This window comes from Plutella xylostella, chromosome 29, assembly GCF_932276165.1.
Source record: "Plutella xylostella chromosome 29, ilPluXylo3.1, whole genome shotgun sequence".
In the NCBI taxonomy this organism is placed as follows: Eukaryota; Metazoa; Arthropoda; class Insecta; order Lepidoptera; family Plutellidae; genus Plutella; species Plutella xylostella.
In genome coordinates, this window is record NC_064009.1 from 643446 (window position 1) to 669174 (window position 25729).

General features: G+C 40.0%; 7 protein-coding genes across 7 annotated transcripts in view; 4 read left to right on the forward strand and 3 right to left on the reverse strand.

Annotated features, from left to right (window-relative positions):
• Nucleotides 1-8456, reverse strand: part of LOC125490996 (serine/threonine-protein kinase SMG1) — a gene marked incomplete at its 5' end in the record, with an annotated part of 127998 nt that extends 119542 nt beyond the window's left edge. The window contains one exon of the mRNA XM_048631738.1: nt 1539-8456. Coding sequence (XP_048487695.1) covers nt 1539-8456 — 6918 coding nt within the window. The remainder of the gene's footprint in view (nt 1-1538) is intronic.
• A 348-nt stretch (nt 8457-8804) lies between these two features.
• Nucleotides 8805-9868, forward strand: LOC105385846 (ribosomal RNA-processing protein 7 homolog A). Its single transcript, XM_011556290.3, has 2 exons — nt 8805-8964; nt 9080-9868. Exons 1-2 carry the CDS (start codon nt 8910-8912, stop codon nt 9835-9837), a joined length of 813 nt encoding a protein of 270 aa, XP_011554592.3. The 5' UTR covers nt 8805-8909; the 3' UTR covers nt 9838-9868.
• An 11-nt stretch (nt 9869-9879) lies between these two features.
• Nucleotides 9880-12808, reverse strand: LOC105385847 (integrator complex subunit 15). The gene is made up of 6 exons (XM_048631692.1): nt 12626-12808; nt 12255-12553; nt 11844-12098; nt 11164-11305; nt 10465-10742; nt 9880-10170 (listed from the first exon to the last, which is right to left on the reverse strand). The coding sequence occupies exons 1-6, from the start codon at nt 12702-12704 to the stop codon at nt 10018-10020; spliced, it is 1206 nt and encodes a 401-aa protein (XP_048487649.1). The 5' UTR covers nt 12705-12808; the 3' UTR covers nt 9880-10017.
• A 183-nt stretch (nt 12809-12991) lies between these two features.
• LOC105383606 (cleavage and polyadenylation specificity factor subunit 4) lies at nt 12992-14970 on the forward strand. Its single transcript, XM_038120311.2, has 4 exons — nt 12992-13195; nt 13283-13559; nt 13675-13915; nt 14173-14970. The coding sequence occupies exons 1-4, from the start codon at nt 13093-13095 to the stop codon at nt 14608-14610; spliced, it is 1059 nt and encodes a 352-aa protein (XP_037976239.2). The 5' UTR covers nt 12992-13092; the 3' UTR covers nt 14611-14970.
• Nucleotides 14971-15904: 934 nt separating this feature from the next.
• LOC105383607 (NHP2-like protein 1) lies at nt 15905-16757 on the forward strand. The gene is made up of 2 exons (XM_011553686.3): nt 15905-16109; nt 16307-16757. Exons 1-2 carry the CDS (start codon nt 16107-16109, stop codon nt 16691-16693), a joined length of 390 nt encoding a protein of 129 aa, XP_011551988.1. The 5' UTR covers nt 15905-16106; the 3' UTR covers nt 16694-16757.
• A 58-nt stretch (nt 16758-16815) lies between these two features.
• On the reverse strand, nt 16816-21250 carry LOC105383608 (chitobiosyldiphosphodolichol beta-mannosyltransferase). The gene is made up of 4 exons (XM_011553687.3): nt 20500-21250; nt 20137-20420; nt 17690-17975; nt 16816-17135 (listed from the first exon to the last, which is right to left on the reverse strand). The coding sequence occupies exons 1-4, from the start codon at nt 21048-21050 to the stop codon at nt 16922-16924; spliced, it is 1335 nt and encodes a 444-aa protein (XP_011551989.3). The 5' UTR covers nt 21051-21250; the 3' UTR covers nt 16816-16921.
• A 764-nt stretch (nt 21251-22014) lies between these two features.
• LOC105383609 (nuclear envelope phosphatase-regulatory subunit 1) lies at nt 22015-23824 on the forward strand. Its single transcript, XM_011553689.3, has 4 exons — nt 22015-22227; nt 22574-22645; nt 22852-22986; nt 23336-23824. The coding sequence occupies exons 1-4, from the start codon at nt 22200-22202 to the stop codon at nt 23479-23481; spliced, it is 381 nt and encodes a 126-aa protein (XP_011551991.1). The 5' UTR covers nt 22015-22199; the 3' UTR covers nt 23482-23824.
• The last annotated feature ends 1905 nt before the right edge of the window (nt 23825-25729 follow it).

The following is a 25729-nucleotide window of genomic DNA, read 5'->3' on the forward strand; positions in this document are numbered from 1 at the left end:
CAAAAAACTAAAGCTGCTATAAATCGAAAACCATTTCGAGATTTAGCTCTAAAGGCCACAAAAAAAATGTTTTTGTATTTTTTGGATGTATCATTTTTGAGAAAATCATAAAATAGTAAAAAGTGCTGATGACGTCATGCATCAGGTGCGATGCATTTTGATGATCAAAGCCTATAGATTTAAAAACAAAGTAACTGTCACTTTCATTTTTGATTGACGTTGACGTTTTATCGTGACGTTGTTGTTTATTTGGGTCATTTTCATTAATTCTGTTCTGACACTTTCTGACTATTTTTTTATTTATTATTAAGAGATGTCCTCTATATAATATGTCCCAGAGCATGCCACCGCCTACACAGCTGAAAAAATGCTTCTGATTATTTTTTTACATGATAAGTACCTACTTTCCATCATTATAAATATCAAGGTCATTTGAAAATGACCCATTTGTTGGTTGGCATGTAAACAAAGTTTAAATGTCACTTGTCAGTGTCATTTATGTTTTTTTCGAGACTCAGGCAATAGACAAAGATAAAAATTTAGCCTAATATGTGACGTCACTTCCGGTTTTAAAATAATTAACTTTAAAGTTAAAAATAACATGCAAAAATTTATGTATATACAAAATAAAAAAATACGGGGCCACTAATTTTCTATAAACTTTCCGAATAACTAATAAAAATATGGGGTAAAGAAAATGAAATGTTGTCCATTACGAGAGACGGAAATTGGGAGGATACAACCGAGACCGCGATGTTCTATGGAAATTGGTAATAATTTACCCTTAATTTACCATGGCCCATTTGCACGAGAAGGAACTAAGCTAAATGCCTGTTCTACCATGTCTAAATGAAGCTTTCACTGACTTATATTTTTCAGTTAGCACCGCATGATTTTTGATCAGAAAAAAATGAGAAACGAATGTTAAAATTAAATTAAAATCGCATTCTAGTCGTATTAGATTATTGAAAGTAACTACTAAATAACAGATTTGTCTGATTAACCAGCGATACGATTACGTAGGATTATAAAACATGAGGTATTAAAAAAAACATTAAAATAAATAATTAAAATTATAACTTTTTCAGTGTTAAATAACACCACTCACTTTATAAATATTAAAAAGTTTTTTTTGTTGTATGTACACTGTGTTGCAAAAGTTGTATACTAAGCCGACAGAGACTGTAGGAAGTAGAGACTCTAGGGCTCAGTTTCTAGGGTACCGTTTCCTGAATATTACGGCTGATGATGATTGTCTTTAGTTGCCTGACGAGACAAATAAGATATCTACATATAAAAAACGCCTTAAAAAGTTTTCCCGTGGGAATTCCGGGATAGAAAGTAGCCTATGTTCTTTCCCAGGGTCTAGACCGTATGTATACCAAATTTCATTCAAATCCGTTTAGTAGTTTTGGCGTGAAAGCGTAACAGACAGACAGACAGACAGACAGACAGACAGACAGACACAGTTACTTTCGCATTTATAATATTAGTTAGGATAACATATCTTTTAAAAAATGTTAGTAAAAGTCACTCACCTCAACTCCAGTAACCCCGAGTGCCGCCACCAGGTTGGGCGTCATCCGGAACGGCACCTTCTCAGGAACACGCAGCGTCTTGCCCTTCTCGAAGCACACGTTGTAGTCTATGTGCACCACTTCACCAGACGTCAAGTCCACTAGCACATTGTCCAAGTGTCTATCACCGAGCCCTATTATGTAGCCTATCGTGCTCATCACGGCGACTGAGTAACTGTAGCGACGCGTCATCTGCCACCACTGCTCTGGAGTCACACTACTGCACCATAACTCCCGAGATAATAAATCTTTTGGCGTTTCTTCTGATAACTCTTTCAGAACTTGCTTCAGCGTCGCCACCGGCCATTCTTTTCTGTTTTCCGTCGGAATGCCCGCTTCTTGCAGCAGAGGGTTCAGCTTGTTGTAGAATAGCTCAGATGGGCGCGGGACGTTCACTGTCTTGTTTGTCTTGGCCGACAGCATGGCGGCCTCTCGGTTCTGCCAGCGCTTGTACAGAGCGAATAGCGGAGTCACGTTGTCGACCCAGCTGATGAGGCCAGACCGAGGACCCAGTGGTATGACAGAGTAATGGCGAGCTCTGTATGTTTGATTGTCGTTGTTTTCCGAGTCACGTGCCATCATGGTGTTCGTGATTGATAGCAGTTGCATAATCCTCTCATCTAAGTGTAGATCTTCTAACCCTTTGAAGAGGTATGTGTAAGGCTTGCCGTTTGAACCGTAGAATACTAGTTTCTTTGGCCGCGTCTTTGTTGGCAGTATAGCGACGTTGTTCTCTACTGATTTTATCGTCACCCTTACGGTTCTTTGGTTGGTATGCACTCCTGGCATTGTTATTACTGTATTCTTTAGTTCAGCCAGAATCGGACTGATGTCAGACATTCGCAGTATGTATGATGTTCTCTTATTGACCTTTTGTTGTAGTTTTACTTGTAACTGCTTGAGGGGTGCCCAAGATTCTTGTGGTTTCTCAGGGTTTGCTGGATTCTTTAACTTGTCAATGACCTCATCTATTAATGCTTGGAATTTCGTTTGGAATGATACCTCGTGTGGAGTTTCTGGCTTTGCGGATGTCACATGATTAAGTTGTTCAAGAACAAAAACTATTGGCTCCATAAGTATACGATTCTTTTCTTTAATCAATTTTTCTTTTTCTTCAGCGCTGAGATGCGCATTATTCTTAACTTTTGTTATTTCTGACTCCATTTGAGAAAGCTTCTTCGTAAAATCTGAGTGATGTTGGACCAGTGTGCCAAGCCAAAGCTCATCCCATAGCAAATTAATGCGGTGCAATTCTTTCACAAGCAGTTTAACTTGCAGAATGGTTGTTGGTGCTTGTTTTGCTAGTGTTTCGACCATGTCCAGGAAACAGGAATTCAATTCGTTATTTACTGGTTTATCGCTATTTGCGTCATCAATATCAAATATATCTTGGCCAGTATCTTCTGCTTCATTCGAAAGGAATGTCCTGGCTGCACTTAGTTCAGTTATATCATTCTCTTCATTCTCGACAGCACCCACGACGGCGGGGAATGTAATTAGATGAGGAGTATCTTCAGCCAAGCGACAAAGTAAATCTGAAACGCATTTTCGTACGTATGTTTCCGGGTGATTTAGTCTTGAAAACAGTTGAGGAATGATAACTTTCCACGGCTGAGTAGGTGTATTAGCCAGCCCAGATTCTAGCACAGTTTGTAGCTCCATAGCATGTTTCACAATCAAGCGTAACAATCTCAAAGTGGCACTCACAACTGCATTTTCTCCACTGTGATTGATGTAATCTGATGCACATATCAGTTGGAGGAACTTGAAATAGGCATCCGCAGATAGTTCGAAGTAGGAAAATACTCTTTTCTGTGCCTGTCGCCATATGTCTACCAGAAGTGCCAAGTGTTCCGGGAAGGCATTGCTCAGTGATGGAACTGTACGCAGCTGGCTCTCTATCATTTCAGAGGTATTGATTTCATTCCAATCTATATCTTCATCGTCACATGTCGCTTTTGTTTTCGTTAGTATTTCACAAACGGCTTCGAAATCTTGTGGTGAACAACCGATCATCACACTCTCAATCTGTACTTTGTCATTGTCAGTTAGTTGCTCACCGGTTTTTGAGCTGTATTCGACCATCTTTCTCCCCCATCTGAAGCACCATGCCGCAAAGTTAGCCCAAGCTTTGGCTAGTCCTGGACTTTGGTTGACACTGAACTGCAGCAGTTTTCCAACAGCTGAATCCGATATCGGTATTACGTTTTCAGATATGTTGTTATCAACGAGGCCTATTTCAGGCAGCGCTGCAATCAATTTGTTTAGAGGCGACTCCAAATTGCCGACCATAGCTTTTTCGTTTCCATTTTGAACCCACTTGGACAGAGTGAGCAGCATTCTAGTTCCTTTCTCTCTCAATTCGTAGCTTTGTTCACTCATGGCTAATCTCTGAGAAAATCCGAGAGAAATGCTTGCGCATAGGTTTACAGCACGAGGTTTGGTCTCCTCTTTTTCATACGTTAATTTGCAAAGTTCAACGAGTGCAGTTGCATTGTTCAGTGTCCATATATCGACGTCATATATGTTCGTGGACATTAATAACACCTCACTCAACTCGTCCAGGCTTGTAACATTCCCAAGGTTCATTTGGAATGATGAATTATTTTTGAAATGCTTTAAAAGTTCTCGTTTTGCCATTGATGTGTTTGCATTCTTTCTGGCTATCTTTATTGCGTCAAGTCGTAAGCATTCGGTGTAAAAGATGTTTTCTTCGCTCATATTCAATTTTGTGAAGTATTGATTCCACCACAGTATTTTCGTCAAGTTTTCCAATTCGGTGTCATATTTGTGTTCTTTAATGGTTGATGGTTTGAATGGGTTGGCAACAATTTTTCCGTTCTTTACCATATTCTTTAAACCATGGTTAGCCAATTGAAGAATCGCAATTTCTTTAAGGAAATGTACTGCATTTGAGCGCGAAAACTCCTGCAAGCTAGAATTTAGTAGTGTATCACAAGTTGATAATATTTCTTCGTATTTATCGATAGTGTCATTGTAATACATGTTCACAGCTGTGCAAGTAAGAGTCGATTCAATCTTATTTATTAATCCTTGGTATGAACATGCATTTTTGGGGATTTCTTTGGCGCCGATATCAAGAACATCCCAATTACTCAATTCTTCGGGCATTTCTACACCATCATCGAACTGTCTCAAACCTGTGAATGAGTCCCATTGTGAATTATTTGAGTTTTGTTCAAGCTCCTTCCATTCTTGCATGTCTTCCCAGCTTTGGATATGTTTGTAACTGTCCATTATTTGATCACAAATGAACTTATTACTTCTCGAGTCCAACTGAGGACTATCACCAGCATCATTCTGTTCCTCTTTAGTAGCCATTCCATGTAACTTCTTATAGAAATCAATGGCCACCTCATGTCTCGAGTTAGCCTGTTCTGCTGCGGCTTTCAACCACAGGAATTTCTTGTCGAACGTCTGTTTAATCCATATGTAAAGACCGTGGATGACTTCAGGCTCTCTAATCTTTATTAGTGACCTTGCGATACTCATGGTTATAGCTTCAATGTCGATGTTGGACGATGAGTTAGCAGCCAATTCTAGTATCAGGCCAGCGTGGTAGATGGCGGCTCCGACATGGCCGGAGTAGAGGCTGACGGCGAGCGCCGCGGGGCGTACTCTAGCGAACCAGTCGCGACAGGTCGGCCAGTTTGTGTGGAAGAAGGTCCGCACCGGCTTCACGACCGGTGGCAGCACTGTCGCGGTCCCGTCTGCTGCGTTGTAAATGTACTTCTCCAAGAACATCATAAATTCAGTGATCCAGCGGCTGCGCACTTGCTCGACGACCACGACGTGCATCAGCGACAGCTGGCCGTTTGCAACGTATTTTGTCTCATGTGATGAAGTCTCCCGAGCAACACCTTTAAGTGCTCCCTCAATCTTCATGAATGTCTCCTGTGGCTTCCCTAAAGTCGTCCGTAGCTTTAATGTGACGCAGGTCTGGGCCAGTTCTGAGAGCGCCCATCCAACACAAGTTGATGTGAAATTGGTTGCGCACTGTCTAAAAAACATGAGGTTGTTTTCGTCCATATCTGTGGCCTGTAATGGCCATGTCGTCAAAAATGCGTTAGTCAAAAAGGTCTTGTCATTAAATACTGCTTGTAATAGGCAGTTCATAATCATTTTGAAATGCGTGCTTGATAGTCCTCCGAACGAGCCGCGCATCAGAAATTCTTTAAATGAATTTACTTTTGTATCACTATTCAGTGTGCTAAGGGTCATCTTACGGGTTGTAAATACTTTGATGGTTTGTTTGTCCAGTTCAAGTTGAACAATATCCCAAGGCAGCTCAAACAACACTTCTAGGCATGATCGGGAGAGCACTTTATTGTTGTTATCAATGTGTAGTAAACACAACACTGCTACTTTCTTCAAAATTATGACGTTCCATGTCAGTCTCTTATTTTTCAGCAGTATCTGTATATTCTTCATAACCAGTGTAACAATATCATCTTCAAAACTGTTGGCAAGTGAGAGCATATTGGTCACCAAAACGAGGAAATTTTTAGACATACTTATTATAGGCAAATATTTGTCCAGTTGGTTGAATATTTCACCTATCCAATTTAGCATCAGTTGTACCGTTTCATTGGGGGCATTCTTTTCTAATATTCTGCTCAAGATATTCAAGATTATCCCAAGGTGACCTGAAGTTGGGCTTGAGCTTGACACATCACCTAGACTCAGATTAGATAATCCAAAGATATCATTGGCCCTCTGTTGTGTATTGGTCACCAAGTCACTGGAGGCTATGAAGTTGTTATTCTTCTTGCAATGTGAATGCAGTAGATAAAGTATGGCATAGTGAAGGGCTGGTCTCAACTGAATCAGCATACTCTTGTGAGGGCACATCTTGATGGCCAGCAGTTCCAGAATGCTGGGCTGCAGAGCCCACATGCCGATGATGGAGTTACTGGCATTTGCAAGATCAGATAGGCACTGTAGATAGAATATTATGTTTTTCTCACCGTCATCTGGGCTGATCTCCTCTGTGTATTCTGCTGGTATTATGGAGACATCTGGCATGATTGCTTCAAAGGAGTTTTGAATATCTGTGAGAACATATTTGTATGTTTCTTGTAGCAGTGGGATATTCTTCAAATTCAATAAGTTGCTGTAGACTGAAGCTATTCCATTCAGTACTTGCAGGCTTTCTGAATATCTTAGGTTGCGCAATGAGCTGTTAGGTCCAATAGTTTGCACAATAAATTCAATAGGCAGATTTGATGATACCTCCTTTATTATCTTATTAATTAGGCTGATAATGCTCAAGCAAACTTGGTCACTTATTTTCAGATAGTGATTAACTTCCAGGCACAATAGAGAAAAGATAGTTGGCAAACTTGAAGTGGACTTTGTTTGTAGGTAATCCAGCAACAGAACAATACATTCATTTCCCGCCAATATTAAATCTGTTTCTGATTCCTCATCAAGGGTTTTTGTCAAAACATGTAAGATCTTAGTCATGGCTTCTGTAAGAAATGTCCATGACACAGCCTGGGATACATTGGGATTTAGGAGGTTCCCCAGACTTTTTACCACTGTGTTGAATACATTGAGAAAAGATGTTATCTTCTGAGTGCATTCCTCGGGGGTATTCACTTCATCTTTATCTTCCTGTTCACCATCTAGGTCATTTGAGTAGACCACCATGTCTTCAATGAACTGGTTCAACAAGTTCACCGAGAACCCAACATCGGCCTGCCAGTGGCGGCTCAGCTTGAATAAAGATTGTAGAGCAAATTCCTTGATCTTCTTCGGCTGCACATTGTCCACGTGCCAGCCAACCAGTATGTCCACTGTGTCCACAAAGTGGTTCGCAAAATGCTCTGGGTAAGAGTTGGATATAACTATCATAGCATTAATGGCAGCCATGAACACATCAGCAGAATCAGTTCCTTCAATAATCACTTGTAGACGGTCCAGTGTTATCTCTGCAAATTCACTCAGGTTTGGTGTTTGATAGTCCAGTTGGAATGTCTCAGTAAACGACAATATCAGGAGATGTTTTATAGATGAGTTGTGCACTGAATACGTAGATGCAATCCATTCAAGATGTTTGCAGAAGTCAAGGCCCATGACATAGCCAATCCGGCCAAGCACAACCGCAGCGGCTTCCTTCGTCTCTGGTCCAGGGGCTTCGTATAGAACATCGAGGAGGGATTCTACCAGGATGTCATAGGAGCGGCGGATGTAGCGCGCGTTCTCGGGCAGCATGACGGCGTCCTGCAGCTTGGCGCAGAGCTGCAGCGACTTGTCCACGTGCAGCTCGGCGCACAGCCGCCGCAGCAGCTTGGAGATGCGAGGGTCCTCCGGCAGGCTCACGGCCAGCTCGGGCCGCTCGTAGAATTTATTCGTGGAGTTTCCTTGCGACCAAGTGTCGGTGTTCGGGTGGGCTAGCGGTTCGTGGTACAAGGAATTTTCGGCGGGCTCTCGCTCGGATCGAGACGGGAAGGCGCCCCCGCGCCCGCGGCCGCCGCGCGACCCGCGGGAGTGCCGGAACTCCGTGACCCGCCCGCCCCGCCGGAACCGGCCATCCTTGTGCGGCCCTCCGAATGACGAGGTTGCATCGTATGAACTAACATAACCTCTGACCTTATCATCCGTAGTGTTTTCTTGACCGATTTCTTCGCGATCTGAAGCGTGAGAGATGTCCGATCCCTTCACGGTTTTCGCTTTACTATTTGCAGTGGTGGGTAGCATCACTATAATAGGCGTCGGTCGCGGCAATATAACCACACATGGCCGTAAATATTTTACAAAATATTGGCAAAAACAGACGTTTTCTCGCCAGAAGACAACTCGAAATGTTCCATAGACAAGAGACTTGCAAATGTCATCACAAACGGCATAGACTAGTAAACATTGTTTTTAAATCACAGGCCACAACGCTCAACGCAAAAACAAACGCTACATTCCTTAGAATAAGGATATTCTGCTAAAGATGGCGAGACATTATCGGACGAGGCTGTCAGCCGCGACTGAATAAGTTTGCACCAAGGAATTTATATTATACAAAGTCCATGGTTTGCACGGTCTTACGGAACGGTTTGTGCCAGATCGCTATTGGACGTATGAAAGCTGAAGTGAAGGCCAGCCCATGGTTACGTCTCGTCTGCGACTTACGTCCGATAGTGTGTCGCCGCCCTTATTGATGTTTATTCACAGATACAGAAAATGAAATGCTGATTGAAATGTCAAATGCTACCATTAACCATTTCATCCTATTCTGTGTCTTTCTAACCTAAAATAATAATAAACATGCGAGATATTTACTGTTAAATAATATAATCATTATAAAATAATATCATTATGAAAGCAGTAAAACAAAAACCAGAGTTCACAAAACAAAAACCAGAGTTCAAAGGTACTCTATTATGTTACTAACCCATCCTTTGTCTCATAAATATCAATCACTTACCAAACTATTATAAGTTATAAATGTAACTTTAATTATAATTAACCCAACTTTTAATTTTCAGCTTTAGAATTAAGTGTATCGGATGATTCCAAGCATGGGCACACAATATACTTCAAGGAACACTCTATTAGAGAACAAAGTGCCGACAAACCATCAGGCAGAACTATGTTTATTGTGAATGTGCCACCTTATGTTGATGAGCAATCTCTGAAGAATGCTTTCAGTGAGGCTGGGAAAGTTCTCTCCGTATCATTTGCTCTGAAACCGAGTTTATCAGACATCAAGAAAGTCAATAAATTTGTACCCGACCCCAACTTACCAACATTCAGAGTTGCTTACATTGTGTTCTCTAAAGTATCTGAATTAGACAAGGCACTGAAGCTAACCTGCTTACGGCCTCTAAATTCAGAGACTCATCAAATTAAATTAGGTATAAATAAGTGGATAGATGAGTATAACAACTCTGTGTACCAACCTAAAGCGCTGAAACAGAAAATAGAGGAATTCATGAAACAGCATGATGCAGAAACAAAAGAAGCTGAAAAGAAAGAGAAGAAACTTGAAGAGGAAGATGATGAGGGCTGGGTGACAGTCACCAAGAGAGGCAAAGTACAAAGTTTTGCCCGGTCAGAAAAAGTTGAGAACAAAATTATGGCTAAAGAAGAGAAAGGAAAGAAACGAAAAGAGTTGAAGAACTTCTACACTTTCCAAATACGAGAGTCAAAGATGAAGCACATAGTTGCCTTGCGACAGAAGTTTGAAGAAGACAAAAAGAAGATAGCTCAGATTAAACAAAGCCGTAGATTTAAGCCTTTTTAATTAAAATAAATACTTTTCTTTAATTCTTAAATATCTATTTATTTACAGTTTTCAATGTACTGTACACTTTTACATATCATATCCCAATTCATAACTCCCTCACTTGCTGCTTCCAAACACTGCACCGTCTATCACTAAGTCCTTCTGAAATCAGCCCATTCACTCTCACATGACCATCTGTCAAATGGCCTGCTGATGCGTCTTGATGATGATCCGGAGCAGGCGGTTCTCCGGCAGTGTGTCGAGCACCGCAAGCAGGCTGCTGATGTTGCCGTACACGCAGCCATTTGCGAGGGCTATCTGCACCGCCTGCCCTATCCTGTCCAGACAGTCCTGGAGGGAAGGAAATGTATATTGATTAACAAACAAGAACATCTTTTAGTAAAGGCATAGGTAGAAAATTTATGAAATTGGATAGATTCTCAGTGTCAACATAGCTACTAGTCTTTGTACAACAATGGTGCTATGCATGACCAAAGCCGGTTTTTTAGTTCAAATACAGTAAATGATGTCATCTACAAATGGAGTTTTGAAATACAATTCGTTTACTCAGGATAGCTTTGTTAACTTAGAAATTCAGTCCAGAAAATAGTTACAAAATAAAGGTTAATTTAAAACCCCACAAACCTGCAGCCTCCCATCGCCCCCCACCGGCACCCCAGCACCCTGCGAGTAGGCCTGCAGCATGGGCGCCAGTGCGGCGAGGTGCTGAGCATTGACGGCAGTAGGCGGCCCGTGCGTGCGCCGCCCCGCGCGCAGGCTGTGTAGGACCCCCAGGTGGAGCTTTGTGTAGAGTTCCGACTCAGAGAGGGATTTCGTTGTATTGGTCTTCATCATCTTGTGCTCGATCTCGCCTTCCACTTTGATTTTTTTGGGCGGGGTGGGAGCTTCTTCCATTTCTACATCTGGAATGGGAATGGTTTCGATTTTAGTAGGTATATTTATTGGGCGCCACTACGCATATCGGACGTATTAAGATTTTATGTAACAGTAAAGAAAACCGCCTATTACTATGTCTAGATTTATGATGCCATGTTGTTGTTTTTCTATGCTTCATAACATACCTACCATTGCACGTAACCTGCCTGCGTCTCTATAATTCTACATAGTGTGGATCCACCCACTTGAAGTGGATCAGCATAGTGGGAAATGGTCTAAGCTTAGGATAGCAGTTTCTTTCGTCATTGTCTGGGGGTGGTACCCCTAAATCATCAGTGATGTACTTATGCGATTATATTATACATATAACTGACCCACACAGAGAAGACGTCGATTTCTGGAATCAGATATATGAGGAGCACTTATGCGAAGTAACAAAGCTTATACCCTCATCAACATAAAGCGGCGCGCGCGCACACCAGTGCACGAGTCCGGCGAGCGGCGTGACGGCCGCCATGGGGATGGCGCCGGCGGGGAGCGGCGCGGGGGACAGCTGCGCCGACATGCAGAGCGACGGGTGCGCGTGGACCTGGGGAGAGAGAGGGGGGAGTTAGAGGGAGATAAATTGAAGGGAAATATAGCTTAGTAGATTTATAGTAGTACTCAGTATGATCTGCATGACTAATCATCAAAGTAATTAAGTTAGGCAGTTAGTATGTACCATCTTGATGTGTGAATTATTCATGGTGCAGCTGGATTATAATATAATGCCTCTCATGGTGCAAATCATAACAAATTATTTTCAGCTTCTATGTATGGCTCTACTAATTGCCCCTTTCCATATCATTTGGCTGTGATATGATGCTTCTTCTTCTTATAGTGCCTCTCCATCATTGAAGGTTGGCTATATGATGCTTGAATATCCACAATTCTAGACATTCCAAATATACAATCTTCTTAGTTTTATGCATTAAAATTTATTTGTACATTTATACAAGGCACTTTGATTCACCCTGGGCAGAAAGGGAAAGGCAATGGATCCAACTTGCTAACCCTTTAAATACTTATGATGACAACCCAACCCTAAGCACTAATTTTTATTGTCACTAGATTCATTCATCACTCACCCAAGCAGTAATAACTTCCAACAAGTTTTTAGGAGGCATCTTGACTTTGCCCTGAGCATCATTCATGTACAGCTCAGTGACAGCCGTGATGAAGTTAGCCACAAACTGTGGGGCAGAGCTGGCCAGAGAGTTGAGGGCGGCCTGGTTGGATGTGTTCAGCTGGAAGTGGTCTCGGATGACATTCTCCACGAGTTGCAGGGACTGTGGGGACGAGCAGCCCATCTGCTGCAGCCACACTCCTACTGCTAGTAGCATCTGGAGATTGAGGAACAATGGTTTTAAACTAAAAGTTAGGTTCAGTCTGCTACTACAATATAATCATATAATAATACAGTAGAAAATTCATATATAGGGTTTACAAGCAAATGCTGCATGAAGTTAGTAGTTTCAATATAAATAATGGACATTTACCGGAGTGCTAGAAGCAGACACAGCCATGCTGGCCAAGATGCTCAATATCTTCAGCCGCCGCTGACTCTCCTGGCCTCCAAAGAGGGATAGGAATATTGTGTTCTTGGTGGTCTCACTGATGCTGCCCGACAGGTAGTCACAGATGACGTCAATAAGCTGTAATTCTTGCAGGGGGTTGAGGCCGGCACCCCGGCGGCCGCCGCGACGGTCTGACTCGCAGAATATAAACTCAGCTATGATGTCCATCACACCATCTAGCTGCTTGGCAGTCGGTGCACCGCGCCCGGTGAGCATTTGCTCTGAAAAGGTTCAGAATGATGAGAGTTTGCCAAATATTCAGAGTTCAAATTTGATTGTTTTGATAGCCTTACCGACTCTAACAAGCGCTTCTCTGGCGCTCTGGGGAAACTCATACTTTCTGATAGCATGTTTTATGTCGGAGAAAGACATGCTTGTAGATATCAAGGTGGATCAACCGATTTGGCTGTATTAATTCAAGAGAAAAAGTAGAAAAACATTATATTTGGAGAGGACACAAAATAACCTATTCTGACACTGACAGTTGTAACAATAAGCATAGAGAAAATAAACTATATGTGGTTTGTGATTTCATTCATTCTTTCTGCACTCTATCCACTATCGTTTATGGATTTACCGTCGTAGTCTATGGGATTTACAAAGTTAAATTTGAAACACAGGAAAAAAAAATGCTGGCTGCTGTCACGCTGTCAGTCAGTGTCACATAACTGTCAATTTTCTAAAATAAATGCCGATTGTGCCGATTTATTTGCTTATTTCCCTTTAGAATACAAAATAAGCTACAAATTTATGATTTACAATGGAGACGATAGTGGCCAGCGTGGAAAACATAAAATTTGATATAGACTATGCATTGGAAGAGCAATTTGGGGCCCTGCCTCTGCCTTTCCCGGGAATGGACAGTAAGTTCAACTTCACCTCAACTTATAAACAAGCTATCCTTTAGTGTTCCCAACATCTATTTCACGATCTTTTTCCTCTAATTACAGAGTCGACAGCGGCGGTATGTGAATTCTACAGTCAGCCGGGGGGTTGTAGCAACGGGCCTCAGTGTCCCTACAGACACGTGAGAGGCGATCGCACGGTGGTCTGCAAGCACTGGCTGCGCGGGCTCTGCAAGAAGGGCGACCAGTGCGAGTTCCTGCACGAGTATGACATGTCCAAAATGCCCGAGTGCTACTTCTACGCTAGATTCAACGCGTGTCACAATAAAGAGTGCCCGTTCCTGCATATAGACCCTGAAAGCAAGATCAAGGATTGTCCATGGTATGTATTGTATTGTATCTAAAGATACATAATTTTGTATATGTATAAAACTCATATTATAGATAGTCAGTACCAATCCAAACATTAATAAATGTTACAACTGTAATGTTTTCAGGTATGACCGAGGTTTCTGTCGCCACGGCCCTCACTGTCGCCACCGGCACGTGAGAAGAGTATTCTGTCTCAACTACCTTGCAGGATTCTGTCCTGACGGCAAGGAATGCAAGTTCATGCATCCCAGGTTTGAGTTGCCAGCCCCGCAGGAGCAAACTAAGGATGCCAAGAGACTGCCTGTTTGTCATTACTGCTCTGAAGTTGGTCATAAAGCTTCCACTTGTAACAAGATACCTCAAGCGGTAAGCCTTTTGAAATATATCTAGATATTCTATGTTAATTTTTAGTACATTTTATCAACAAGCAAAGCATAGCTTCACTTTCTAATAAACCAGGCCAGTTTATCTATGTGAATGTGTTAAGTCCATTAACATTAAATAATCCATTATGGATGTATGTATTGGCCATAGAAATACACAGTCCAGATGGGACAGCAAAATCCCCTTGTTATAATACCTACACTCACAACACTAACCATATTTTAATTTTATTATTGCAGCAAAGAGAAGCAGCCCAGAGGCAAGAGGAAGCCAGATACAGAGCCCTTGGCTATGTGAAACCCGCAACTAACAATGAGAACAATAACCCTGAGGAAGGAACCCCGCCACCACCGCAACGCGGCCGCTTGATGCACAAACCACTCGAGGAAGTTACTTGCTACAAGTGTGGGACCAAAGGTCACTATGCCAACAAGTGCCCGAAGGGACATCTGGCATTCTTATCTAGCCAGAACCAAAATAACCATGGTAACCATCACAACCAGGGTAATCATCACAACCAGGGCAACCCTCATGGCAATAACCATAATCAAGGCAACCACTTTAACCAAGGAAACCAGTTTAACCAAGGTAACCAGTTTAACCAAGGAAACCAATTTAACCAAGGCAACCAGTTCAACCAAGGAAACCAGTTCCAAGGTTTCAAGAAACCGAATTAGTTATGTAAGGAATCTGATGACATTATTAGACTCCCCAGCCATGATGAGAACTGCCTATGAATATCAACAGCCAGTAGCTATTGATATTTGTAGTATTTTTCATTAAAATTAATGAAAAAATGCATCTCACGACTGTTTTATGGCATCTTTTTACTATCGTTAGCTGTGTCATGGATGGAGAACCTTTGACCATTGTGTAAGGACTAATCTTAGGTAAGATATAATAATATGCTGCAGATAAATTTATTTTCTTGTGATTTAAATATTGTTCTAATGAGTCAGGTACTTATTGTTTGAGAATATAATGAAATTATTTGTATAGGTTAAATGTAAGTTAAATAAATCATCTGTTAGCACCAACTGTGTTTAATTTAAAATCCTAGGTACCTACTGAAAAACAGCATGTTCATAGGATGTATAACATCGCGCTTACGGTGAAGGAATACATCGTGAGAAAACCTTCATATCTAGATTTAGCACATTTAGATACTTAACTGAAGCGCAGTGGACCATCGTTGTGGGATAATAAATAAATATGTGGGGACATCTCACACACGGCCATCCGACCCCAAGCTAGGAAGAACCTGTGTTATGGGTGTCGGACAGCTGATATATCTACACTAAAACATAGATAGATAGATACTAAATGTAAATATCAAACACCCATGACCCGAGTACAAATATCTGTCTTTAAACAAATATCTGCCCCAGCCGGGAATCGAACCCGGGACCTTCGGCTCAGTAGTCAGGGTCACTAACCACTACGCCATTCGGTCGTCGATAAGGTCCAAGCTTAGGAAGGCAGTTTAGAACTTGAACGGATATGCCCAAGGTTCCATTCGAGAAAGCCCGGTACCTACACCCGCTCCCCCACAGATAATAAAATAGGATAGCTGCAAGGACTTTGTATGGTAGATGTGGCAATATGGCAGTTTTTATAGACAGGTCAGACATTGAGCTACTCTATTAAAATATCTGACATATTTTTGTAAGTACCGGGTTTGAATCCCAACCGAGAGTTTTTTTGGTAGTCATGTTTTTTGAGCGATATGATATCAAACCACAGAACACATCAATCAAAACATGCGAGCCGCGAAGAAATTCTTAAAAACTCTTGGTAGACCATGTCCATGGTGGTATGGGTTGGGTATGCTTGATTTTTGATAAGCGAATAAAAGCAATGGCGTAATTATTCTGGGCTACAAACTGAGGCAATAGAACTTAGAAGAATGATTTTTAAACAGTGCAGATAATCTGTGCAGTAAATGGGGGTCTGTGTTTATGACCTTCATCTGTCAACTGTCAAAGTCAAAATCGCGTGTTCGATAGCGTCGCTTGCCGTGCTTCCCTGCGAAATTTTTGTTGTAAATTCAATATTTCGTTTAAAAACGAAATATTAAATAGTTTCCAAGACCCAAATTAGTGTCCTCAGTGAAGCGAGTAACTCGCCGAGAGGTTGTACTTTGTCAACACTCGGTTAAATATCCACATACAACATGGTAAGTAAACACGTGTTTTTTATTTAATTTCTTTGTCCTTTGAGTTATCTTCTCAATAAGAGCCGTATTTGTGTCTTTACGTGCCATAAAACACCTTAATGCTACACATACACCACGTATTGTATAGAAATTATCACCCGCAATCAAAAATTTTGAGGTTATGTAGCACACAATAACATCGCACGTTGTATTTTCAGAGTGAGGAAGCCGCCGTGAACCCCAAGGCGTACCCGCTGGCGGACGCGCCGCTGACCGCCAAGATCCTGAACCTGGTGCAGCAGGCTGCCAACTACAAGCAGCTGCGGAAGGGAGCCAACGAGGCCACCAAGACCTTGAACCGAGGCCTCTCCGAGTTCGTTGTGATGTCGGCCGACGCTGAGCCGCTGGAGATCGTGCTGCACATCCCACTGCTCTGTGAGGACAAGAACGTGCCCTATGTGTTTGTCCGGTCCAAGCAGGCGCTCGGCCGCGCCTGCGGGGTCTCCCGCCCCATCATCGCTTGCTCCATCACCATCAACGAGGGCTCCCAGCTGAAGCCCCAGATCCAGGGAGTGCAGCAAGAAATCGAAAGACTATTAGTTTAAGTTTGTGATGAGGTGCTTGATTTTACAAGCATTGTATTTTTCTAATTATAAGTGATAAAAGTATGGTACTTTGGTTTTTTTATTTCTATTTTTTGTTTGAGTAAGGAAAGATATACCTAGTATTCACAAAATTAGAATGTTTATTGATCCCATTTTATTTACAAATTATAAAACGACTGGCCTAAAACTAAATGCATTCAATATATAACTTAAATAAACAAACAAATATCACATATCAAAAATCTTTTTGACTCGTAGATTCCAGTTGTCCTCCCATCTGGATTCCTGGAACTTTTGCAGTCTTTCTCTCATTTTGGCCGCGGTGGCGTTCTGCTCAGCATTGTTGGGGAAGTCTGAGAACCACCGGACTATCTGTTTGGCGAGCTCATCTGAAGTGTTGAATGTGTAGCCATTCACTCCATCTTCTACTAGTTCATTGAGACTGAAACAACAAACATGGAGATAAGTAACAATTACATTTAGTACTAAATTAAAAACAGGTGATAATGATAACATTTTAATGAGAAACATAAGTACCTAAATACCTATACAAATAGCAGTCCATATCTACATTGGTGTATCACTAATGTAGTGTTTTATTCCTCTGTCAGCATCACTACAGAGGTTATAATAATTCAACAACATAACTCATAATTATCATTTATTTATGTCCTTACATATTTGTTACAAAATGCAGTAATCCACTTATAGTTACAGTAATAGATATTTTCTATGAAATTGATTTAAATACGCAGCAACTAAGTAAAGGCTAATGGGATCAAGAACCTTCAACCCACACATCCTATTTAGATAACCTTTCATATTGCTCTTTTATCTGAGGCCATCAAAACAGTATTAGCAACATGCAATAAACTTTTTACATATTTATATGCACTGTTAGAGCGTTAATTTTAGTTATAAGTGCATTTATGTTGGTAATTAGGTAGGTAATTAAAAATTATGTAATAAATTAATAACATACACAGTAATACATACCATTTAAAACTAAACGCGCAAACAGGCAGTCCTGCACCAAACATGTCCACAACCTTCATCGGCAGATCTAGTCCCGAGGAGCTAGTGTGAAGACAGACTCCCAGGTCCGCACTGCCCACCATCTTGGGGTAATCAGCTGACTCCAGCCAAGGAGTCACCACCTTCACATGTTGCCACTTCCTCTTGGCGATCTGACTGATGTAGTGCTCCTTCATTGGACCCTTGCCAGTGATTACACACACCAGTTTTGGCAGTTTCTTTGTTATTGGGTAGGTGGTCTCGTACACTAGAATTAAGATAATAGGTTGGTTAAGATTGCATGCCTGCTAGAGTAGGTTTATAAGAGTATTGAAATAATAATAGATACTGAAATATTTTCTAACAGTAAACAAGCAAAAGATCAATTAAGTATATGCCTGAGTAGTAAAACATTGTTGGTTAATGATTATGAAATATTTATACATAGATTTATGGTGAATTATTTTCTTCTTATTTCGGTTCCGTTTTCGAGAAGGATTTAAATCAAGATAATATTGATACAAGTTTCTCTGCTAAAGCCTCTACAAGTAACAGTAGCTTATCTGAAATTAAGTTAAGTAAATTCGACATTCTCACTAAAATTAAAACCCTCAATGTAAATAAAGGAGCCGGGCCAGACGGCATACCACCCTCATTTGTTAAAGCATGTGCGGATGAACTATGTATCCCACTCTCAATCATCTTTAATAAATCTATTAAATGTGGTGTATTTCCGTTACAGTGGAAAATCGCCCATGTTGTCCCTATTTTCAAATAAGGCGATAAATCGCTATGCGACAACTATAGATCAATAAGTATACTGTCTTGTATTGCAAAGCTTTTCGAATCACTTGTCTATGATAACATATATACACAGGTAAGGCCTTTATTGTCTGAGAAACAACATGGCTTTGTTCGAAATAGATCAACGGTCAGCAATCTCCTAGAATACAAAAACTTCTTATGCGATTGTTTTGCTAAAGGCGGCCAAGTCGACAGCGTTTACACAGATTTCTGTAAGGCGTTTGACAAAGTTAACCATCGCATCTTATGCTCTAAGGTATCTTCTTACGGGATTCACGGAAGCTTGTATAGATGGATTAAATCTTATTTAACTAAAAGGAGCCAATTGGTAACAGTTAAAGGATACCTATCAGCTCCAATAGACATCTCATCTGGAGTGCCACAGGGATCACACCTAGGCCCTCTTCTATTTATATTATTTATCAATGACCTTGTAGACAAACTCAATTGCCACTATCTAATGTATGCTGACGATTTAAAAGTCTTTACCGTAGTTAATAATGATCGAGACTGTTTGAATCTGCAATCTGATCTTGATACCGTAGAAGCCTGGTGTTCTCGAAACAAAATGTTCCTTAACACGAATAAATGCTCCATTATCACTTTTAGCAAGAGGAAAACGAATAAGATCCTACATAACTACACTCTGTCAGGGCACATTCTTGATCGAAAAAGTGTGGTAAGAGACCTTGGGGTTCTTTTCGACGATCAACTTTCTTTTAGACCTCACTATAAGCATATTATAAAAAGAGGAGCAAAACTTTCAGGTTTCATATTGCGTTCCACTAAAGAGTTCAAAAACCCTAACAGTTCCATATACTTATTTAACTGTTTAGTCCGAAGCGTCCTGGAGTATGCGAGTGTCATTTGGTCACCCTATTATGATATTCATTCCAATAACATCGAACGTATCCAAAAAAAGTTTCTAAGAACCTTAAGCTATAGGTATCATCATGGTCGTATTAATTATGTAGATAGGCTTTCCAAATTCAAAATGGTGTCACTCGAAGCGCGCCGTGAGCGAAGCGACTTGATATACCTTTACAAGATTTTGCATGCTAGAATAGATTCCCCCACTCTGCTATCATTGATTAATATTAACATCTATTACAGAACCCGCAATCCTAAAACATTTCTGGTCCCAACTTGTAAAAACAATATAGCATACTTTAATCCCATTCTCCAAATGTGTCGACTTTATAATGAGTTATCTGTGAGTAACAAAGACATTGATATTTTTAATAACAAATTCTTTACATATAAAAAATCTATTGGCATCCTTCAGAGCTCTAACCCGAATAGCTAGTTCTAATTATTTCAACTTCTTAGTAATTTTTAGTTTTATTTAATAAAATTAGTAGGTATTTACCTTATAGCATAGAACACATGTAATGAGTAATGTTCCATCCTAAATAATTAATGTTGTGCATGCATGTTTTGGGTATCAATGTAGAACAGATGTTTAGTTGTATTTTTTTAAATTTTGTAACCATTGTTATCTGTTTTGTGTGCCTCAATAAATAAAGATTATGAAAGGCTTGCAGTTACCTTATTCTTTTGGTATATCATAAGGAACTTGTAACAAAGATGGTGTGGGACACCAGAATGGATTTATGTATAATTACCTTGCAGAGCTTCCAATAGGACTCCAAAGTCCTCATCCGGAGTCCAGCTAGTACTGCTGAACAGTAGCCCTGGTCTCTCCTTCCTCACTTCTACTGTTCTGCCAACAGCCAGAGTGAATGCGGTCTTCCGGTCCGATGCATCCCTGGACGAAGAGTTCAGTTGGTCCCGCCCAGAGAGCCCAAACTCAGGGTACTGCTGACTTATCTTTAGGAACCACTCATGTTTCTCCTCCAAAGACATGGGATGGAATATTTTAGGTGGCCTGTCGTAGAGGACTGTTGCTCTGTAAAGAGAGAAGATAAAATCAATAAAACATACAACCCTTTTATATTTTTCATAAGTAGTAAGTAGGTATAACTTACGATATATTCCAATTCTGTATCAAGTCCTCTTTCATGGCATATGTGACACAGAGATTGCTATCTGCAGACTGGCCAAAGTACTGCTCTATTTTCTTAGCCAGCTTCAATAACGGGTGTGTAGGTGATAAAGACAGGGCCATAATTGAGTATGCATAGTTGTGCCAGTCTATTATGAACTTGGTCTTAGTGATTAAACAGTACAATCGGCATATTGGGAGCGTGGGGATGGCTGGCGGGTTTTGACACAGCAGATAGTCACACTTCCCGGTCACACAGAGGGTCAAAAACAAGCTCACAGATTGCCAGAAAGCCTTCAGAACATATTGCAGTAGCTTCGGTCCAGCATTGAAGAGAAGAGGGTTAAGTTTCGTGACAGTTATGTTCCGGTTCTCCAATAAAGCGGGTAGAGGCGAAGTATCCACGTAACCGATAAGATCCACTTTGAGACCGTTGTTGGCCAGCGACAGTGCATGATACTGCATGCGCGGGCTTCGTCCGATGTCTCCTAATACGACCACTTTTACGGCTTTCCGCCGTGGCTCTTCTGCCATCACTTCATGTAAATATCAAAAGTTGGTTGAGAATGTTTCAGTAAATGAATGTGTATAACTTCGTTCGCCTTAACACATCCTGTAGCCTTCAGTTTTATTCAGTCACTCTCACTTCCACTTGATTTTAGCAACAAAACTTGTAGATAAATAAAATTCAATAGCAGTAGTAGCGGCTAGCTACCTAGCTAGCGGCAAGAAGGAGGAGAGGCGAGGGGTGAAGATGAGGTTGAGGAGGGGGGTCAGTCAGTGGGAGCAAGTGGGAGGGTGAAGTGAGTGAATGAAATCAAGTGAATGAAATAATTCGATCCAAAACCCAAGCCGCTTCTGTCACTGCATGTTATGAATCTGTGAATTTCATAGCATGGCGAGGCAAAGGTTGTTTCTTATCAGCCTTCACCTTCGTTCGTTAACACGGTGTCCGTGCTAATGAACCACCGTACAAATTAAGTAATCACTTCTCTGATGAGAAGGGCAGGATGAAATCTCAATGGCGGTGATAGAATATAGTACCTACCTGTCTACCCAGCATAAAAATAAAGTTACCTCACGTCTCGGCGATTTACTAACTAAGTACTCATATAGAGACTACGAGAAATACGTAATACATGAAGTGTAGAAGCAGAAAGCATTCAATCCTAACTAATATTAAAAATGCAAAAGTAACTGTGTCTACCTGTCTGATGTCTGTCTGTCTGTTACTCTTTCACGCCAAAACTACTGAACGGATTTGAATGAAATTTGGTATACATACATACGGTCTAGAGTTCTAGACCCTGGAAAAGAACATAGGCTACTTTTTATCCCGGAATTTCCACGGGAAAACTTTTTCAGGCGAAGCGAAACGCGCGGGAACAGCTAGTTTTCAATAAGCCGCTTTTATCAGTATTAGTTGTCCACGAGCATGGTCCGTTTATTTAGCAGACAGGGACATACAAAGTAGGTTATTCCAGCTGTCTATACTGACAATCTGTCAAATGTGAACTTGTCAAATCAAATGTTTTGAATTTCTCATTTCTTGGCTGATTTTCCTTTTCTTCTTTTCCTGAAGTTCTTTGACCGCTATTTTACAAGGGATGAAAAGGAAATAATTAGTGAAACTAATTAGTAATTCATTGTCAACATATTAACATAGAAGGCACTCTTAGCAAGATGTCCCTGGAACAGACTGCTTGTGATGGTACGTGATCATTCTACTTCAATTTTACTCTTTATTTTGCTTTATTTGAGAAATCCATTACCATCTCAAAATCCGTCTGAGACAGCAGATGAGAAAGATTCCATATTAGAAAACGTCACAGCAGGAACCAACTAAAGCAAAGTTGACTTAGCTGGCTTGTAGTTTTCAGAAAAATCTCAATGATACTCTCTAAAACTCAATAACTACAAACTAATTGTAAATTTGTATATGACGAAAACAATAACATTGAGCAAAACCAATGAATGAGACAGGTCCTTACTTGATTATTAGTTAGTCATAAAAAATATTTCCCTTCTAAGGAAACCCACATTTTTTTTTGTTTCAGACCTGAAAGCGTTCGAGCGGCGGCTCACGGAGGTGATCGCGTGTCTGCAGCCCGCCACCATGCGCTGGAGAAGTATGTCCATATTGTTTACATCTAGTATTTCAGCAATAACAATGATTGCACTACTGCTTAATATGGAGTAACCTATGATGTGCTGGACTTGTATTAGGTACTAATGTCACTTAGGGAGGCTCCTTTTGTGTTTCACATTCATATTGAATGATATAAAAATACATATTTACAATATAAATACTAAAGATGATGTCTTCTATCCTCAGTTTTGCTAGCAGTGGTGTCTGTGTGTACAGCCATCGCGGCCTGGCACTGGCTGACCGACCCACTCACACCGGTTGTGTCTCTAACACAATCACTGTGGAATCACCCCTTCTTCGCTTTCACATCCATGTTTCTGGGTATGTTTCATTCATATACATAATTTTAAAGTTGGAGTTCCTATAATTTTAACTAAAAGATCTCAATTATTGAAAGTTTTATTAATAATTGTCATTTAAATAGAAGTGTAGCATACATCAGGTGGCCTATGATTTTCCTAAATAGTTATCAGGTTCTCTGCCTGATATGCCACTATTTCCCATAACCCACACAACTCTTTGTATAGCATGCTCTTACACATCATCACCCACTGCTGGACATAGGCCTCTCATAAAGAGCACTACAAGAATCACAAGCCTTCCTCATCCAGCCATTAACAGCTACCTTACCAAGGTCTAATAATAATGTATGATTGTATTCCATCCCCAGTGCTACTATTCATGAGCGGTGTACATCGCAAGGTGATAGCACCGAGCATTGTGACAGCACGGACCAGGTCGGTGCTGAACGACTTCAACATGTCCTGCGATGAAACCGGCAAGCTCATACTGAAGCCGCGACCAGCCCACAACTAGTCACTGAAGACTTTGTGGCTTATGTTATTCTGCTATTGTTGAATCAGTGAAGGTACAATTTGGAAGTGGACGGCATGAGGTTGCAGAAGATGACTTTTTCTATGTCACTACTAGAATAGTTTCTATTGATGAGTGAGATGTCGCTGACTGCCAAATGAATCCCATGAATAGAATGTATTCTGCGTCAAACCCAAGTAATAAAAATTAAATAGAGGCATCAAATGACAAACAGGATTTAGCAATAGCAGGATAACTACACCGGTCCACCAACGACTAGTGATCACCCAGTGTTCCTGTACATATTATTTTTTAAGAATAAATTATGTGACTTTTTTGGTAAGTTTTTGATGTCTTTTATTTTATACAAGTTAGATTGAAGGCTGAATACAAGTTATATTATTTGACTGAGCAGGACAGCAATAGATTTAATTTCGCAATTCAGCCACACATGCCCTTAATGTAGTCAAGAGAGAATTATCAAATTCGTACAGGTTCAAATTCATAAAAAAACAAGAGCATAGAAGAGCCTAATCATGTTTATTATTTTTAAATTATAACTTTGGTGTGTTTATAATACTACAAATAATGTATAACAACTAAAAAGTACAAGACTATTATACAAACCGCCTTTAAATACAAAATTTAATTACTTATACTTGTTAAAATGTCCTAGATTAATTCTTATTTTAAATAGCGTATGTTTTATTGTGCTTATCGGACTTTGCAGTGCATAAAGGCGAAACAAACACTGGTTAAAATATCTACAGTAACTTTCTGACAAAGCTATTTCAAAAGGTTACTTATAAATATGTTTCCATGCAAGGTGGTTCATTTATTTTATCATTTGGTTTTTTGGTGGTCAATAAGTGATTATTACACCTACATTTACTGTTATCTCAAGAAACCCATTGGTTGACCTCTAGTTATTTATGAAGCATTTTTACTTCTATTTTTAATACTAGCTACATTATTAGAAGATTACTAAAGCTTATACTCAACTTGGAGTTCACAATTGGAATTACAAAATTGGAATACTTTAGAGTAGGTACAATTTCACAAAAATAGTTTCTTAAAATTCTCTGGGCCATAGATAGAATGGAGAAAGTTTTCAAGAGATCATATTCAACTATATCAATTCCCTTATTAAATGCAATACATTTTGAGTATAAAGCGATCTTACACGACATCATTAAATTGTAACATAATTTTAACAATATAAAGGACATGCTACAACAACTTTTTAATTACTTATTACTTTAATTAGTTGTGCAAATATAAATTAAACTCGCTCTATGTTCGCTAACTACCTACGTAAGTATGGGTATTTAATTAATTGCTATAGGTATAAGAAGAATTTGTGCGAAATGATAAACAAAGGTACATTTGACTATTTAAACAATAAATATTTGTTTACCAATTTATACAATAATATCAATAAAGATACGTAACTATACATTTCTATATTGCGTGTGGCTTGATTGTTTATAGATAGTTATTGCTTTAAATCTAGCCACACACTGGGTTATATAATCGCAAAATTTCACAGTTTTAACAAAAAGGCATTATTTTGTAGTCACATTTAGTTACTTGACAATATTTCTTGTAAACAATTTAAATTAGAAAGGACCGTACCATAGATAGCTGAAAATTCCCTTCAGCTTTTGATATCTTATGTACTTCTCAACTATTCATTTTACATTATTTACTATGATAACATGAAGGCAGTGTTCTTATATGCTTTTTAACAGTATTCAACACGAATATTTACGATATAAAGGCAAAGTGACTTATTCAAATAATATAATTTTGTTAATATGTTCATATATACCTTAAATTATTGGTTTCTCTAAGGCGTAATATGTTAACATTATTGTTTATAGTTATAGTATAATCATTACCGTTGGTTAGTGGATAGTACAAAAAGTGGGGGCCATCCTGCTAAGTCTTTTTGCCAGTTACTGTGAGCATCCACAATTACTTATATTAAATATCTCGCTACACCGTGCGGATGGTTATTGTCCGTCGGCAAAAATAATTAGTAGAAAAGTCCTCCCAGCGAGCATTATAAATCAGTCTTGAAATAATCCAATAGGTAGGTACTCTTACATTGACTGTTAGGATGTAAAGTGTTGCAAAATAATTTGTCGTTAAAATTCTTATATCATATTGAGTGAGATGTAGGTTATCTGGGTAATTCGTAAAATGTAACACTGGGTTTGTTTTACTTTCCGCACTCATTACAAACGAA

Excerpts from the sequence above, each read along its gene's own strand:
- LOC105383609 (XM_011553689.3), top strand. The coding sequence starts at position 22,200 with ATGTCCCTGGAACAGACTGCTTGTGATG. Across the intron at positions 22,228-22,573 it reads GGAACAGACTGCTTGTGATG|ACCTGAAAGCGTTCGAGCGG; the intron begins GTACGTGATCAT and ends TTTTTGTTTCAG. Across the intron at positions 22,646-22,851 it reads CGCCACCATGCGCTGGAGAA|TTTTGCTAGCAGTGGTGTCT; the intron begins GTATGTCCATAT and ends TTCTATCCTCAG.
- LOC105385846 (XM_011556290.3), top strand. The coding sequence starts at position 8,910 with ATGAAAGCAGTAAAACAAAAACCAGAGTTCACAAAACAAAAACCAGAG. Across the intron at positions 8,965-9,079 it reads ACAAAAACCAGAGTTCAAAG|CTTTAGAATTAAGTGTATCG; the intron begins GTACTCTATTAT and ends TTTAATTTTCAG.
- LOC105383606 (XM_038120311.2), top strand. The coding sequence starts at position 13,093 with ATGGAGACGATAGTGGCCAGCGTGGAAAACATAAAATTTGATATAGAC. Across the intron at positions 13,560-13,674 it reads AAGATCAAGGATTGTCCATG|GTATGACCGAGGTTTCTGTC; the intron begins GTATGTATTGTA and ends TAATGTTTTCAG. Across the intron at positions 13,916-14,172 it reads GTAACAAGATACCTCAAGCG|CAAAGAGAAGCAGCCCAGAG; the intron begins GTAAGCCTTTTG and ends TTATTATTGCAG.
- LOC105385847 (XM_048631692.1), bottom strand. The coding sequence starts at position 12,704 with ATGTCTTTCTCCGACATAAAACATGCTATCAGAAAGTATGAGTTTCCC. Across the intron at positions 12,554-12,625 it reads AGAAGCGCTTGTTAGAGTCG|AGCAAATGCTCACCGGGCGC; the intron begins GTAAGGCTATCA and ends GAACCTTTTCAG. Across the intron at positions 10,743-11,163 it reads GCCGCTTTATGTTGATGAGG|ATGTAGAAATGGAAGAAGCT; the intron begins GTATAAGCTTTG and ends TTCCCATTCCAG.
- LOC105383608 (XM_011553687.3), bottom strand. The coding sequence starts at position 21,050 with ATGGCAGAAGAGCCACGGCGGAAAGCCGTAAAAGTGGTCGTATTAGGA. Across the intron at positions 20,421-20,499 it reads ATACAGAATTGGAATATATC|AGCAACAGTCCTCTACGACA; the intron begins GTAAGTTATACC and ends CTCTCTTTACAG. Across the intron at positions 17,976-20,136 it reads CCTATTGGAAGCTCTGCAAG|TGTACGAGACCACCTACCCA; the intron begins GTAATTATACAT and ends TCTTAATTCTAG.